The 17,139-nt window shown below is 39.6% G+C and overlaps 2 protein-coding genes across 2 annotated transcripts in view; one reads left to right on the plus strand and one right to left on the minus strand.

Moving 5' to 3' along the window:
- Nucleotides 1-1,724: 1,724 nt before the first annotated feature.
- Nucleotides 1,725-17,139, minus strand: part of TRAPPC3L (trafficking protein particle complex subunit 3L) — a gene marked incomplete at both ends in the record, with an annotated part of 49,689 nt that continues 34,274 nt past the window's right edge. The window contains 2 exons of the mRNA XM_080700700.1: nt 1,725-1,844; nt 5,610-5,795. Of these exons, the coding sequence (XP_080556826.1) occupies nt 1,725-1,844; nt 5,610-5,795 (306 nt within the window). The remainder of the gene's footprint in view (nt 1,845-5,609; nt 5,796-17,139) is intronic.
- On the plus strand, nt 7,814-12,381 carry CALHM5 (calcium homeostasis modulator family member 5; the record flags this gene model as incomplete). Its single annotated transcript, XM_080700698.1, has 2 exons — nt 7,814-8,353; nt 11,992-12,381. The coding sequence occupies 2 exons, from the start codon at nt 7,814-7,816 to the stop codon at nt 12,379-12,381; spliced, it is 930 nt and encodes a 309-aa protein (XP_080556824.1).

Here is a 17,139-nt window from a genome sequence, read left to right on the forward strand (position 1 = left end):
TATTAGTGTACTATAAAAGAGAAGGAGGCAGCTAAGGAGAAATGGAAAATTTCTGGAAAGAAACTTTGGGATGGATTATAAGCCAGAGCATTCTTCTGGAGACATTGGCTTAAAATACATGACATCCCTTTTGATAGTAGGTACATTCATCTTCCAGGTTATACTCATTTTCTGGGCAACAGGCCCGAAGGCCCTTCCACCAACGCTGTAACTGACCCATGGTTCTTATTGCCTACTGCAAGAGCCTTTGAGGGCTGAGTGGGGGGGGGGGATAAATAATTTCCCGTGCTCTTCCAAAGTTTTTAAATGTGGAATTTTAATGGTCATGTATGTCATTGGAACACAGTGATATTATTTTAGATATTCATCATGTCCTATTCCCTCATTTTTAAGGAAAGATAGGTAATAGAGATAGAAATAGAGATAGAGACATTGCCCAGGATTAGCCAGTACTCAGGATTAGCTGAAGCCACTAAAGATAGAATTAAAACGAATCCTCAGGCCCCTTGAATCCTAGTTGACATTGGTCACTACCACATCACCAGCTTTAACTCATGATGTCACACTAATTGCAATTTTATTTGTAATTTGAATTCTCTGCAGAGCCTACTAACTTCTAGGTGTTTTCTAGGCTGCTCTTGTGTGCTGATGGTCTGTTTATTTAATTCAGGGTATTTTTTTTTTTTTTTTTTGGTGGTACTGGGGTTCCTGGGAGCCCTTCTACGTCCGGGCTACACTCCCAGACCTATTTTTATATTTTTATTTGGAAACAGGGTCTCTTAAGCCAGCGAGGCTGGCTCCGAACCAGCGCGATCCTCCTGTTTTCGCCTCCCAAGTGCGGGGATTACAAGCGTGCGCCACCATGCCCGGCAGATTCAGGGTATTTTGAATTATAAATATGTTCTTGTTACAGATAAAATATTCTTTGATCTATTTTTAGGGGATAAAAATGATAGTAAAAATTCTAGTAAATAAGCTTCGATAAGATAGCATTCTCAAAGAACATTATTTACCTCCCATAGATTTCCTGGCTGACCATCTGTGATATTTCATGAAAAAAGAAAGAAATTTGGTTAATATCAGTTACTTAAAAATTAAGTAAATTAAATTTAAAAATTAAATAAATTGAAATGAGTAAAATTTTAGATGTTTCAGAATTTGCATTAAAATAAATAGCTTTCCTTGGTGAGTATAAGCCAAGAGTAGCTTCAAGAGGTTGAAGCTAAAAGCCAAGAGAAAAATCATATCCATAATTTCTCAAATATATGAAAATGTGTTACAAATGGTACTGTTTCTACAGAGGATGTAAAATCCAGTATCTAAAAACAGTTTCTACAGAGTGAAGTTTATACTGTATTATTTCATCCATTTTTTCCACCGAAGAGATACTACACCAAGTGTCTTTCCAGGTGGCTCCTTTTCCCCCATTACCACAAGTGCATGGAATGAATAGACACCCTGAGGACATATTGTATAATATATAGAATTCATACTCGCTATCTTATAAGGAGTTATTTGTACATGAAAGCCTGTGAACATGAGATTGAAAATGTGTGCTTTAAAGGCAAAAGAAAATCCACATGCCCTGCATTTTAAATTTCTGGTTGAATTATAAGGCTCTACAAGCCCATGCTATTAGGCAATTTCAAATATTTATGGCTCTATACATCTAGCTACTGTTCACTCCTCAGTGAGCCACCCTGTAGCATTCTACACACTATTCTTTATTTTTTCCGTCTATATTTTTTCTCGTCTAGCTTTTTAAGAAATGTTATTCCTATTTCTGTCACACTATCACCTTTTAGTCTGTCTTGCAAGAATGCAACATCTGCAGCCAAATGAACCTAGAAAAGAAAAAAAAAAGAGTATTGTAACATTCAACTAAAAACACAATTGTAAATTTCTCCCCCCTCCCCCGTTGTTTCATTTACTTTCTGTATGAAAGATGAAAAAGAGCCTGTTCTGTGGATGAGAAGCCTTTGACTGTGTGTCCTTTAGAGATGATCTAACAGCATCTGGTAGAGATGGTCAGCTCTGTGGTGTGACTCTACAAAGGGAAGGACCAACTGGGAGGGCTACATTTTGGACCATGAAGAGCTCTTCTCACAGAGCACGGCTGAAATATGGATCCATCTCACAAAGAACATAAATCTCCAACTCAAAGATAGCCTTGACCCAGCATGCTTGGCCAAGCAGAACTTTCAAAGATAAATAGCTTTTTAAAGGATTTCTCTCAAAGTCATTTGCCATAAATCATTTTGTTGTTAGCAAAATAACATCATCATTTATCCTAACAACATTGAGCAATCACTTATAGCTTTGAGAGCCTTGAAAAAATATTGACTAAATAAATTATTAATATAAAAATTAAAGATTTAAATTATAGACATAAATATTTGATACTCAGGCCTTCTTTTCTTCTCTAAAGCATTTTCTATTTCCCAGACAATGAAGTCAGCCTCAGGGCTTTCTTTCTCTATTCATTAAAACATGTTCACATAAAAAAGCAACATAATATTGCTGACCCAGGGCCTGAGTTGCAAGGGGCCTCACGAAGTAGTTGAGGCTGTCCAAGAACCTGGATCCTCCTATTTCAGCCTCTTGAATGCTGGGATTACAAGAGTGCACCACCATGCCTGGCCTATCATCATCTCTTTCTTCCTTAAGGTTTCTCATGTATTTGTCAATATTTAACAAAAAATCAATTAAGATAAAAAGGAGACTATATCCATAATTTCTCAAATATATGAAAATGTGTTACAAATGGTACTGTTTCTACAGAGGATGTAAAATCCAGTATCTAAAAACAGTTTCTACAGAGTGAAGTTTATACTGTATTATTTCATCCATTTTTTCCACCGAAGAGATACTACACCAAGTGTCTTTCCAGGTGGCTCCTTTTCCCCCATTACCACAAGTGCATGGAATGAATAGACACCCTGAGGACATATTGTATAATATGTACAATTCATGCCATATCTCTGCCAAATATTTTTGGATATTTGGGCCACATGAGGTCTACTACCTTTCATTCTGCATATATAACTAACACTCATTCATGCAGGCCACAAACTTTTTTGTCCTATTTTTTTTTTACTTTGTTCTGTGGTTTCTTCCTTTGCCCATAAACTCTCAGAGCTCTCGTTTTCTCTTCCCTGATATCATGGCCACTGGTGAATGCTAGGATAAAAACATGGAGGATCTGTGTGAATGATGCATTATTTATATTGTTTTATCATTTGGTATTGCCTGTCATTTTATTCTTCTCCTAATTAGCAAAAATAATTTTAAAATATATGCATGGTTTACTATTTGCTTGGCCAATCCATTACCTAGACTTTGGTGACTACCTGCCCCACCATTGTTAATGGTAGATATTCTGGACAAATAGACTTCATCAACAGTTCCCTCTCCTAAGCTGTCATTGGCTCATGATCTATGACAGATTGTCTTTTTCTCCATACACTTTTACCAAAGCCCTCTCTGGTCTTTTTGTGAGTGGTAAGACTATTTTGGGGGTACAGTTTTGTTTTACCTCTGTGCTGAACTTGATCTCATTCAGCACACTCACTCTTAAAGTATTCCCCTCCCTCACTTCTGTAACTTGGTTCTTTCCTGGTACTTTCCTAGCTCTGATTATTCCTTCTTGGCATTCTTTGCAAACTTTGTGTTCTCTGTTAGTAACTTAGTCATTATTTATCTGTTCTTAGAGTTCCATCCCTGGCTCTCTTTTCTTCTTGTCCTACAACTCCTCCCTAGGTATGGTTTGCAGTTTCAATACCTCTTCCGTTTGTTCCCATTCCTCTGGGACTTTCAGACACACGTAAACAATGTCTCACCAGTTCTCCTGACTGTGTGTGTGAGACACTTCAACCCCAGCAGGTTCTAAATCAAACTCCTCACCTTGTCTTTTCCAACCCTAAATGTTCTCCTTCTGGTTTTGCTGTCTTGGCTAATTCATTGTATAACCTTCCCTACAGGTTGCTGAGGAACCTGAAAGTTAGTCCTAAACTTTTTTCTCAATCTTGTCCCTTTCAGCTAATGATTATCTAGTCTCATCCATTCTTCCTTCCTAATATTGTCCCAGTGGGTCTTCTCTTTCATGACTACAGTCAAGGCTTTCTTCTGGGTTTGCTTGAGGTCACCATCATCTGCTTCCTATCTGCTCTCCTCCCTCTAACATTGTTTCCTCTTGTATACTCTTCTGTGGGTGACAAGGGAATAAAATTCCTAAAACAAAAACTTCAAAATATCTTTCTGGTGTGGTGGCAAATGTCTGTAATTGTAGTATCGAGAGCCTGAGATTGGAGAATTGCAGTCTCAGAAATTTAGCATGACCCTGTTTCAAAACAAAAAATAAAAAGTGCTGGGGGTAGCTGGGCGTGGTGGCGCACGCTTATAATCCCCGCGCTTGGGAGGCAGAGACAGGAGGATCACACAGGTTCAAAGCCAGCCGCGCTTTAAGAGACCCTGTTTCCAGATAAAAATATAAAAAATAGGTCTGGGAGTGTAGCCCGGAGGTAGAAGGGCTTCCAGGAACCCCAGTACCACAGTAAGATAAAACAAAATAAATAAAATAAAATTAAAAAGTGCTGGGGGTATAGCTCAGTTAGAATGCCTTTGGGTTCATTCCTAATACCCTCCTCCGAAAAAAATTCCTTTCTTCTTTATAAACCTACACTGGCTCTTTGATACTTTCAATACATAAATCTGAATTCCTAGCTTGTCATATGAATCTCTTCTTTCAGCAGGCTTCTGTAAACAATTTAAACCTCTTTCTCATGAAACTCCTCTCAATATTCATATTAGTTGTACGAAACTAGTCCAAGTTCCTTGTTCTTTGAATGAAACTGTGTGTGTGTGTGTGTGTGTGTGTGTGTGTCTTTGGGCATTCTGATTCTTCTATCTGGAATAATACTTTCCCCTCTTTCCCTTACTCAAGACTTTCACCCAACTCCTATTTTCCTTCAAAGCCAGTTCAGAGATGCTCAAAGAAGTCTGGGAAGTCCTCCCACAACCCTTTATCACACTTTTTTACGCATATAACTTTTCTACTAGACAGAAAATTCTTTAAGGGCAACAACTGCACCTTCTTCATCTTTGTATACTGAGTAGCCTGACCCTTCGCAGATCTGAGTCTCAGGTAAACCAATGGACAATTCAGGTGTGGAGGCTAACCTCCAAATCAGCTTGCAATGATCCCTGCCTCCTGTTTTGCATGTCCTCAGGTAGTCCCTTACCACACGTCCCAGGGTTGGCAGCACACACTGCCATGCTGTGATTAGATGGATAGAAGTCTACGTGGCAGGACACTTCAAGAAGTTTCTAGCCAATGGCTGGCAAGGCATGGAAGCTATCTGAAAGACCTTAGGAATAGATTCTCCAGACTCAGCCAAGTCTTCAGAGGCTGTAGTCCTGGATGACAGCTCAACCTCATGTGTGTGAAGCTGTGAAAGATTCTGAGACACTTAGCTACACTGCTCCCAGATTTTTTATCCTAGAAACTGTGTGTTGTAGCAATTGCTATTTTAAGTTGCTACATTTCAAAATAACCTGTTACACAGCACTAGATAACTAACAGACCCCGCAAAATGAAATACATGCCTTACCATTTCCAGAGCACCTCTGATAATTCCACAGATTAAATTGCAGTAGCACAGAGAAGATCGCCCGGCAGGGAGCTCTTCCACAAAGTCTGCCAGAGGATTCTTGTCTAGAATCAGGGAAAACTCATTTCTGCTTGAATTATTACAGGTCACACTTGGCGTAATTCCTAAGTACATCTTGAAAGCAACCTGATAAAGAAGAGGGGAAATAAAAGCAAAGACAAACACTCGGTTGAGCTCAGATTTCTATTGGCAGCACAACCAAATACACTGCTACAAGCATTGCATTGCAGCACAATGGGTAGCATGTGGAGTCTGCAGTCAGGACATCTGGGCTCACACTTAGCTCTGCAATTTATTGATCTTATGCCATGTGAAAGTTTTCCATCCTTTTATTTTTATGGAGCATCCTAAGGGACTAGTTTCTGTGGAAACAATATGGCTTATGAGAAACTGCCTTATTTTCAAGAAATCTCTTAAAATCACAGGTCCTTTAGAAATGTATTGATGAGTGATAAAGTAATTCTCAAAACTGTTGTTTTACAGGACTTGAAGAATTTTGCAATGTAGAAATGGAAGAAATCTTGGAGATTATTTATTATTATTAATTTATTATTATTTATTGTTAACTCCTGCTTTCACAAATGAGCAAAGTGGTGTATAGAAAAGTAAAACAACACACCAAGATCAAGGTAGAACCTAGTTCCTTGGCTTCTAGTCCGAGGCAATTTCTTTTCACACAATACACAGGCCTGTATTACAAAATTTATGAATAAAAATTTGTTGTTAGCTTGATGTGTTGTCATTTTTCAATAATTAGTTAAATTTTTTTTGGTACTATGGATTAAATAAACTCAGAGGCATTCTACCACTGGGCTACACCTCCAGCCCTATTTTTCTTTTTTGAAACAAAGTCTTGCTAAGTTGCTGAGGGTTTACCAAATTGCTGATGTGTCCTTGAACCTGTGAACCTCCTGTCTCAGCCTCCAAAGTACTGGGATTATAGGTATGAGCCATCATGCCTGGCTTAATTTAATTTTTAAATTAATAGCAGTGTATAGGAGCAAAATATAAATCTTAAATCATTCATAATTTAAAGTACTAAGAAGTTCATTCATTCATTCATTCATTCACTCAACAGGTACTTACTGAGCCTACCACAGTTCCTAGTACATGGTTGGAGTTCAATAGTAATTTGCTAAACAAACTATCGAGTGAGCATCCAGTGTAAATTTGACACCAAAAATAGCAAATGAGCATTTCTCAGGTAGACAGGTGGGAGTGGGGAAGGCAGAGACATCCTAGGTAGTAGGAACTTGGCATGACAGAAAATACCATGATGAGGTTCAGGGGACGTTTACATCTATCAACTTGTGGGCAATGGGGAGCCTTAAAGATGTGAACAGGCCAATGAAGACTCACATTTCTGTTTCAGAGGGATCGATCACTTTCATATGAGCATGGATGGAGCATTTAGGATTGTGGGTAGTTGTTGGCATGAGGTCAAAGGGAGAGATTCTAATCCAGAGGTTACCATGCTAGCCTAGGAAAGAAATGATCAGGATCCTTCTCTCTCTCTCTCTCTCTCTTTTTTTTTTCCTCTAAAACTCAGACGCTCCTTAAGCATTCACATATAAGTTTCAAATACTCTCCTAAAATATGTCTCAATTCTCTAAAACTAGTCAGATTGAGAAGATACAAAATGAATCGATCTTCCAAATCTTAAACCACCTAGCAAAAAAACAAGAAACAAAAACCATGGTGACAACTTCGAGTTTAGAGGTTCAATTCAGCTCCCATTCAATTGACTGAAATCTGTTTCTGCTATTGTTGATTCTTCCCACTGGAAAATTCCTAGACTCTAATTTGTGTGAGTGAGAGTTTCTTTCTGATTTTCAATCTAAGCCACATGGAAACACTATTAAAGGGGAGCTGGTGTACTTGGAATTTATGTGGACCCTTGGTGTGTAGACTGCCATTTCATGGCCCAGTATCTACCAGTAGGAGGCATTATCTGAACACTGTTGGGAAACACACATTCCTAGGGAATGACTTGTTTTCTTATCTGGCTGAATTCAGCCTGGGAAGGAGGACTGTTGTTTCTAATGAAGAAAGAGCTCCACCCTCAGCCACGGCCACAACAGCCAGGCCAGCCGTACCCAATAATAGCCAGGGCAGAACGATTTCCCTCTTTGTGCATCTACAACATGGATGCTTTTCAGAGCATTTTAAAATTCTTTCTTAATCAGAAAACTGCCATTGGCTACAGCTTCATGGCTTTGCTGACTTTGGGAGGCGAGCGCCTTTTTTCACTTGTGGCTTTTAAGTGCCCTTGCAGCACTGAGAACACAGCCTATGGTTTGGTTTTCCTCTTTGCTCCTGCCTGGGTGTTGCTGATCCTAGGATTCTTTTTGAACAGCCAGGCCTGGAGACTCTTCACTGGCTGCTGCGTAAATCCCAGGAAAATCTTCCCCAAGGGCCACAGCTGCCGCTTCTTCTACGTCCTGGGCCAGATCACTCTGAGCTCATTGGTGGCCCCGGTGATGTGGCTTTCTGTGGCTTTGCTTAATGGAACGTTTTATGAATGTGCCATGAGTGGGACAAACAGTTCAAGACTCCTGGGACTGATCTGCAAGGGCAAGCCCAAAGAGTGCTGGCAAGAACTTTACAAAGTGTCTTGTGACAAAACAGGCATGCTACCCATGGATAACGAGGAAGTGAAGCTGTCCCTTCAGGCCCAGTCTCAGGTAAGAACAAACTCACCTTTTTCTTCCTGTGCCAGCTTGAGGGATTCTCTCTGTCCTTTCAGCCAGGGCAGAGTCTGAGTCCTGCCAGAATGTTTTGAAACTAAATGGAAATTGGGATATGATGCAGCACTAAACCAATCTCTGGAAAGGCTTTTTGGAGGCTGGATGGCTCAGTAAAATTGCTGATTGGATTATATCTTCTCCATTTCCGAAAAGAAATCATCCTCTGGGTTTTGCATATGTAAATGCTTAAGTACTTTGAGACAATCTCTCTGGGTTGACTTTGTAAATAATGCATAACATCAAATCACAAACAGTGCTAATGGCTGAGCTATAATTAAAAAGTACTATCATCCAGCAGTTATTTTCAAACTGATTTCTCAGAGAAACACAAACATTTATCACATGTCTATTAAAATATAGTTGAATCAAATGAGCTGCTACTTTTCAAAGTTGCATTGAATATAATTAGTATAGAGATTCCCCTAACTGGGTTCTGGTGACTGCTATTTTTATGTATAAATATTAAGATTCAGAAGCATTTCCCATATAAAGTAGAACTCAGCTGTCTTTAAATAGCTTTTCATGAAAAGCGATCATATTCTCTAGGGAAATTCTGTCTTTTATTCTTTGTATTGTATGGCTAAAGAAGTTCTTACATTACTTTAGAAGCTCAAGGCTTGGGGCATTGTTTTATTTAGCAGGAGGAAATTGTAGCTTCACCTAATTGCTGCAGGGAAGCAGCGTGTCATCTCTCTGGGTATATGAACTCAAGTCCAGGTGGACAGCCCTGCCCTGGCTTTAGGGAAAAACTGACGTTCTATTTGTGAGTAGTAGGAATTGAATTCTCCAAACCAAAACAAACAGTGGATTCACAATTTATTTCAGAATAAATGCATGGAAAAATAGAGTAATTTTTACTTTTTCAACAAGGGTTTGCTTTTACAGCACATCAAAGCAAAGTCTCTTCTTAAAGTCATACGTTCCGAAGCTGGTTGATGGTAAAATCATGCTTTCCTCATAAACTGATAGGCCCTCAAAATGCCCCAAAATAAAATCCTTTGTTTAATGCATAAAGCACACCTTAGATAAAATGTGCCAGGCTCTCAAATGCCTTCCGTCTTTTGTTGAAGGAAGGTCTTAATTATACATGTTATGACAGAATGAATAATGTATGGCTTATGTCCTCAGGCTCCAGGTTCCATTCAGTCAGTGCCAGATCCAAACACTTATCACTGTGTAAGCTTTTCTTCCCTAAACACAAGCACAAGGAAATCACTGCACATCCTGTCAGAGCTTACTGGGCACAATGACCTGTTGACTTTTCAGCAAAATGAGAAGGACCTGGGGCTGATTCCTATGGGAGGATGTTGGAGATGAAGGGAGTTGCAGGAATAGCAGGTGCTGAGCATGAGGTTCCAATAGGAAGGAGGCGACACACAGTCCAGTAATTGGCCATGTGGGTGGGATGAAAAAGTATATTCATCTATGGGTATCTGGGTATCTATGGGTGGGGCAGAGAAACAAGAAATCCAGCTGGCTGACTCTCTATTCTTAAGGACAGAGGAACGGAGTAGTGGAAAGGGCACTTAGATTAGCTGGCCTTGGGTTTGAATCCTGATGCTACCACTCATGAGTTATATGATCAATAGGTAGTGTTTCGATCTCCCTGAGCCCAGTTTTATCATAGTGGGTGATAATAATACCTACAGTGGACAGTTGTTGGAAAGATTAGATGTAATGAATATAAATGGGCATAAAGATTCTGGGACAGAGTTGTTGAGAAAACTTCCAGGTTTTGGGAAAGAAGATTCATGCAAAACAAGACAGTATGGAGAAATGGAATGGGAGAATCCGCCATCCTGTAGTTGGACTCTGGGTATTGTACAGTGATGGGAAGGACAAGAAGATCCAGAGGTCAAAACTCAGGTGAGGGCAAGTCTATGCTAAGTCATGCAAAAGGGAACAGGGATACAGCTTCGAACTCAGAATTAGCTCAGGTATTGAGGTAAGATGCCCTACAGGGGATATAATTGTAGGGAAAGAGGAAGGTAGATGAAGAAGTAAAGAGGAATATCTGAGGTAGCCAACCACAAATACACAAATGGCTGAAGATAAATAAGAGAAATGACGGTGATTGTGTCTCACTCATTAATCATAAGTACAGAAATATTATGAGTTCAGCAACATACATTTGAAATATAGCATGATGTAAAAGGAGCCAATACTCACTAATGTACTTGTGTCCAACATATTTTTATCACATTCCCCAAAATACCTTCTGAGATGGGTACCCCCTCTTTACAACCAAGGAAACTGTGCTATAGAGAATATCCACAGCAAGGAGGAAACTAGTGTTTAAACCCAAATAATGCTAATCCAGAGCTGGCATTTGTGCAGAGGTTGAGACCCTTCACAATAAATCATGTCAGAGAAAGATGCTGGGAACCACAGATCTAGGACTTACTTACAGTTATGTTATGGTCCGAATAGAATCGTATTTGTTGAATATTTCTATTTTCAAATGGTCCTATCTGCTGAGGAATACTAAAGGTTATTTGAACTAAATGTCAAGAGATATTTTCAGAGATGTTAGTTGTCTAAATATAAAATTAATTCCAATCATAAAAAATAGAATTTGAACAAAAATTGAGCTATGTAAACTTCTGCTTAAAAAAATATATATATTGAACTATAGCTGGGCGTGGTGGCTCACGTTTGTAATTCCTGAGCTTGGAAGATGGAGACAGGAGTATCGCGCAGGTTTGAAGCCAGCCTCGCTGGCTTAAGGGACCCTGGTTCCAAATAAAATATAAAATAGGTCTGGGAGTGTAGCCCTGAGGTAGAAGGGTCCCATTCCCAGTACCACCAAAAAAAAAAAAAAATATATATATATATATATATATACACACACACACACACACACACACACACATACACACACACACACACACACACACACACCCATGTAGACTTCTGCTTTAAAAAAAACAATGGTATTATTCATATTTAGAGAGTTTGTTTTTCCTATATGCCAAAATTCAGAACAAATAATTCTCAAGGTTTAAAATGACCCTAACTTTTTTTTTTAATCAGTGCCTAGATGGGCTTTAAATTCTTACAGGGCCAGCCTTTTTATTGCATTGTCTGTCTCCCTTTACCATGGGCAGTAAGCAACAGCCTTTCTCCCAAAGAGTATCTGCTGCTCTTTGCGAACAAATCACATAGCAAAACTTAGTCACTAGTCATATATATGCATTTATTAATGCCCCAGATACCTGGCTTGTGGTCATTTGCTCCAATAGCCACAATTACTCATGAACAGAATTTTCCCCTCTAATAGCTATTTGGGAGCTTGATTTATCTAATTCTTGGATAATCTATATTCTTTCTCATTTGCCAGCCTTCTAGTTATTACTTTGCATATCAACACTGTGGGGTAATAAAATAGATATTAGATACACTCTAACTTCACTGTGATGATTTTAAAAGTGCTTAAAAATTAAGATGAATGATTTCGATGAGGTATAGTAGTGGCTGTGGTAACAGTTCAGCGACTTGCTTTCCAATAAAACTGCCCCAACTTCCTGAGAGGTGACTTCGCTTTTACATGTCTTCAATATTTCTTTCCTCCTAAGATTCTAGGATGGTGCCTCATCTGTTCAGCATCTTTCTTCTCTCTGCTCACCACTTGTTACGCACGCTGTCGATCTCAAGTGAGCTATCTGCAGCTGAGTTTTTGGAAGGCATACACACAAAAGGAGAAGGAGCAGTTGGACAATACATTTGTGGACTATGCTGAAAAGCTGAGTGAGAGGAACCTGAAATGCTTTTTTGAAAACAAGAGGCCAGGTATCTTTCCCATGCCCACTTTTGCTGCCTGGGAGGCTGCTTCTGAGCTACATTCTTTCTACCCAAACCAGCAGCATTACAGCACCCTCCACAAGGTGGTGGATGAAGGACTGGAGCCTTGCCCCCAGGATGATGAGACGACAATGGTCCTTGTGGGTACTGCTGAGGATCTGTAGCTCATCCACCATCACTGACTCTTCGTGCCCAGCTATAGGTCATTCTGATAGCCCCCAGCTGTATCCACAGCTGCCTTGTAGCTCTGTATTTTCTTACAGCCAGAGCTTCTTTACAAGACAATAACACAAAGAAACTGTTCTGAAGCTCTCAAGTGCAGACAATGTCATGGTGTCCTCAAATTGATGCTGAGTGATGACAAAGACAATTTTGCATTGGTGGTGGATTGGGCTCAGCAGGTCTGAATACTGTTCTAAATTGTAAGATTTTATAATTCAGTAGAAAGTCTCATGCAGGATTGTCTGCCATCTCTGTAAATATTGGTTCTGGCACCTGGGACTGAAGTGGTGCCTTGAGAGGGAGCAAGGTACTCTGAACATAGACAACCTTACAGCGGCATCCAGGGTGTCAAAGGAACTCTGGACCTGCACATCTATCCTTTCAAGATGCATGAAATTCTACCATTTGAAATTGTTTCCTTTGAATCTGAAGACTTTGGTTCTTAAAATAACCAATGGAAAAAATATAATATCTAAAATTCACTTTTTCACATGTTTTTCACTGTGTGCTAAGCGTTTGCCTCTGGAAACAGGACTGCATCATGCTGTGTGTGGGCCTAGGCAGTTTTGTCTTCATAGACCAATTTGATATTCAAAGTAGTAATTGTATTTACATATATTTAAATCAATATAAAGGCAAATATACCAATATTACATACTGAAAAATTTTCTAAACCTAAAAGTTCATTTGTTTCCTTCTGATTTTAAAATTAATTCATAGGCCCCTACATGTATTGGGAGTCCTAGAAATGGTGCTTACTATACGGTATGTATTAGTCTGTTTGGACTACTATTACAAAAATACCATAGACTATGTGTCTTAACAGTAAAAGTCTATTTCTGACAGTTCTCTAGGCTGGAGATTCTGAGATTATGGTGTCAGCATGGTTAAGTTCTAGTGAATCTTCTTCTACACTGCATAATACTCTCATCTCACTGTGTTCTCACATGGTGAAAAGGGTAAACAAGCTCCCTCCAGCATCTTTCATTCTTGCAATTTTTTGTCATTAGCATATATCTACCAGTATATATTGTCAGATTCATTTTTTTGTTTTTTGACTTTTTTTTTCTTTTCTGGTGCTGGGAATTGAACCCAAACTTTACATATGCTAGGCAAACACTGTACCACTGAACCACATCCTCAGCCCCTCCAGCGTCTTTCAGAAGGGTACTAATCCCATACCCTAAGGCTTTGCCCTCATAATCTAATTTCATTTAAAAGCCCCACCTCTTAATACCATCACCTTGGGGGTCAAGATGTCAGCCTATAAATTTTGGAGGAATACAAACCTTCAGACCATAGAAGGGTAAATTGGCCTTGACTAGAGAGCTGGGGGTACTTTCCAAAGCAGTACTGACATAAAATTGATTTGCAATTTTAAACTTGTCGGAAATCATGCAATTTTTGCATTCTGCTAGATTGTGTGTGTGTGTGTGTGTGTGTGTGTGTGTGTGTGTGTGCGTGTGATTTCTCTGAGTGGAGATGTACTTAAGGAAGAGAAACCATGGTTTCCACAGTGGTTCACACTTTGTATCACTGGAAGTTCATATCCTTGGATTTGAGACAGCTGAATATTAGCTCCTTATTACCATGAAATAATAACAACTTAGGAGAGGGCTCTACAGTTATAAGACCCAAAACATATCTGGGATATTGTGATTCACAACAAGAAATAAACATTTTGCCTTTATGCCCATTCCTGGCACAGAGCTTCAAAGGCACCTAAAAATTTTCTGATGTGTCTTTTGCACATGAAGGAGATGACTAGGGGTTTTAAGAGAGCCTCAGATTGGGGGCTGGCTGCCAGAGGAACTCACTGCATGATAAAAAGGCTTAAACTTTCTACCCTGCTCTCAAGGCTGACGGTTGAACTGATCACCACTGGCCAATAAATCAATCTACCATGTCTTTATAATGAAGCCTCTGTTAAGCCTCTAAAGGACAGGATTCTGAGAGCCTCTGGGGTGCTCAACCTACAGAGAATAGTCTGTCAAGAGGGCTCTTTAAGCCTTGTACCCACGGCTTACTCTGTGTATCACTTCCATTGTGTTGTTCCTAAACTGTTTCCTTTTATTAAAAACAGGTAAGTAAGGCAGTTACTTTCGAGAGCTCTGTGAGCCAGTCTAGCAAGTAGCTGAAGGGATCCTGAAAACCTCTGATTTGTAGCCAAATCATACAGAAGTTATAGGTAATTCCAAGCGCCGGCTGCTTGCAATTTGCACCATAAATTAGGGGAAATTCTTGTGGGAAGAGCCCTTAATCTATTTAGGGACTAAACTTAACTCTGGTTACTGTTAGACGTGTATGAGTATAGGACACCTAACTGGTATTGCTTTGGGTTTGGGTTTTAGAGGTACAGCATCAGTGGTGTGTGTGTGTGTGTGTGTGTGTGTGTGTGTGTGTGTGTGTGTGTGAGAGAGAGAGAGAGAGAGAGAGAGAGAGAGAGAGAGAGAGAGATTAAGGATTAGAGGTGTCAGAGGTGTCCGAATAAAGAGAGATAAAGCTCAGCAAAGACAAGTGCGCCTCCCTTAAGTGTCTGCTGAGCTGGAAAAAGACAAACGGGATTCAGCTGATGCCCATGCATCTCTTAAGCGGGGCCAAAGGCTGCAGCATCAGTTCTTAAAAAAGTGCTTAGTTGTAGGAAGCTGAAAATTGAAGAGTAATCTCTAGGGCATATTTCTTCACCCTCAACCCCAGGAGCTTTCTACGGTTAGAAAGCTTATGTTCATGATAATTGCTACCTCATTTGAGAATATTCAAGCTGACCAGTAGTATGCCAGAAGCCTGGGGTATTTTGTGCTACAACTTCATAAGTAGCAGAGGATCTCATCCTCCTACTCTGGAACATACCACCCCAGATGCATCAGACTTTCATCTTGATTTCTGGTCGCAAGTTTAGGGGAAAAACAAGTCCAAGAAACTTATCTGTCCCATGGACAGTCTTGGCGGGAACAGGTAGAGACAGGCAGAGCAGATCAGTATCTGTTTTTCAGTATCCAGAATTAACATGTAGCAGAGTCAAGGAGATGACCTTCTGGTTTCGGTCAGAGAGACTTTTTAGAAATGTGGACAGTTTGTGGTCTAATGCTGGACTCCTTAGAAGCAGTGCCTAACACAGGAAGCAGTGGGTAATTTGTTAAAATGGGTATACTCAGGAAAAAAAAAAAACTGTTAGCAGTATTGACACAAAAAAAGAATGAAGTTTTGAGTGAAGCCTCAGCCCAATAAATCCCACAGGAAATTCTGGGTCGTCAGCCTCGGTTTGAGTCCCAAAGCGATTCTGGGGCATCAGCAATGGCTAAAAATTGTGCTTGGGCAAGAGAGGGCATTTCCTAGAGAACTCTTGGTGGTCTAAGTTGACCTTCCAGAGAAGGTTGCACCACAGTGATGGTGAGTAGGTACCCAAAAGTAGATATCTGGAGAAGGTGCCAGGGGCATTTTACCTCCGAGCTGCACCACCAAACTTATTTTATTTTTATTTGGAAATAGGGTCTCACTAAGTTGCTAAGAGCCCTGCTAAGTTGTTGAGACTGGCCTTGAACCTGTAATTCTTCTGTCTCAACCTCTCAAGTACTGGGATTAGAGGCCTGTGCTACCATGCCCAGCCAACCCCCTTTAAAACCTTCTAAATCGCCAGGCGTGGTGGAGCACGCTTGTAATCCCTGAGCTTGGGAGGCGGAGACAGGAGGATTGCGCTGGTTCAAAGTCAGCCTCGCTGGCTTAAGAGACCTTGTTTCCAAACAAAAATATAAAATAGGTCTGGGAGTGTGGCCAGAAGGTAGACGGGTTTCCAGAAACCCTAGTACCACCAAAAAATAAAAAAATAAAAATAAAAACTTTCTAATTCCCACTGAAGCAAAAGAACAAACGTGGGCACCTTGTCTTCTCCTACAACTATTGCTCTATTACTTAAAAGGAAAAGGTTAGAGAGTGAGTTTTGAAAGAATTCAATACCTTTACATACAAGGAATATATGTAAGAAGAAGCTCAATGATATATAACATATATTTTGTCCAATTTATTCCATAAATAAATTGTGTACAAATACATGATTCTTTTATTTCTGTGCAGTTTCTGTTTTGTTTGTTGTTGAACGTTCAAAGTCAACTAATAAACTCATTAATTTTAGGACACTTACATCAAATGGAAAGGGGGAAAAGACATTTCTTTTTTTTTTTTATGGTGGTACTGGGGTTCCTGGAAACTTTTCTACCTCTGAGCTACACTCCCAGACTTATTTTTATACTTTTTATTGGAAACAGGATCTCTTAAGCCAGCACAGCTGGCTTCAAACCTGTGTGATCCTCCTGTCTCCACCTCGCAAGCATGGGGATTACAAGCATGCGCCACCATGCCCGGCAAGGGAAAAGGCATTTCATAAAAATTGCAAAAATAAGGCTTTGTAGACAAACCAATGCATAATTCAATGTACATATTTATATCTTTAGGTAAAATACTGCAAAACATATATGTGTCTAAAATAATGTGTTAAAATATATGTTTTTCTACCTGAGATCTTTTGAAGCACAACTGAAATCCATATGTTTCACAGGAGAATTGTGAAAGTTTTTATTTAAAATATGGTACCATAGATCAAAGCCTGATTACCCACTTATTTACTGGCAAAGCTGGAAGTCACTAGGTAGCAAAAAATTTCTACTTCTGTTCATATGGGAAATTTCAATTAATAAATTGAATTT

Source organism: Muscardinus avellanarius (assembly GCF_963383645.1).
Source record: "Muscardinus avellanarius genome assembly, chromosome: 8".
In the NCBI taxonomy this organism is placed as follows: domain Eukaryota; kingdom Metazoa; phylum Chordata; class Mammalia; order Rodentia; family Gliridae; genus Muscardinus; species Muscardinus avellanarius.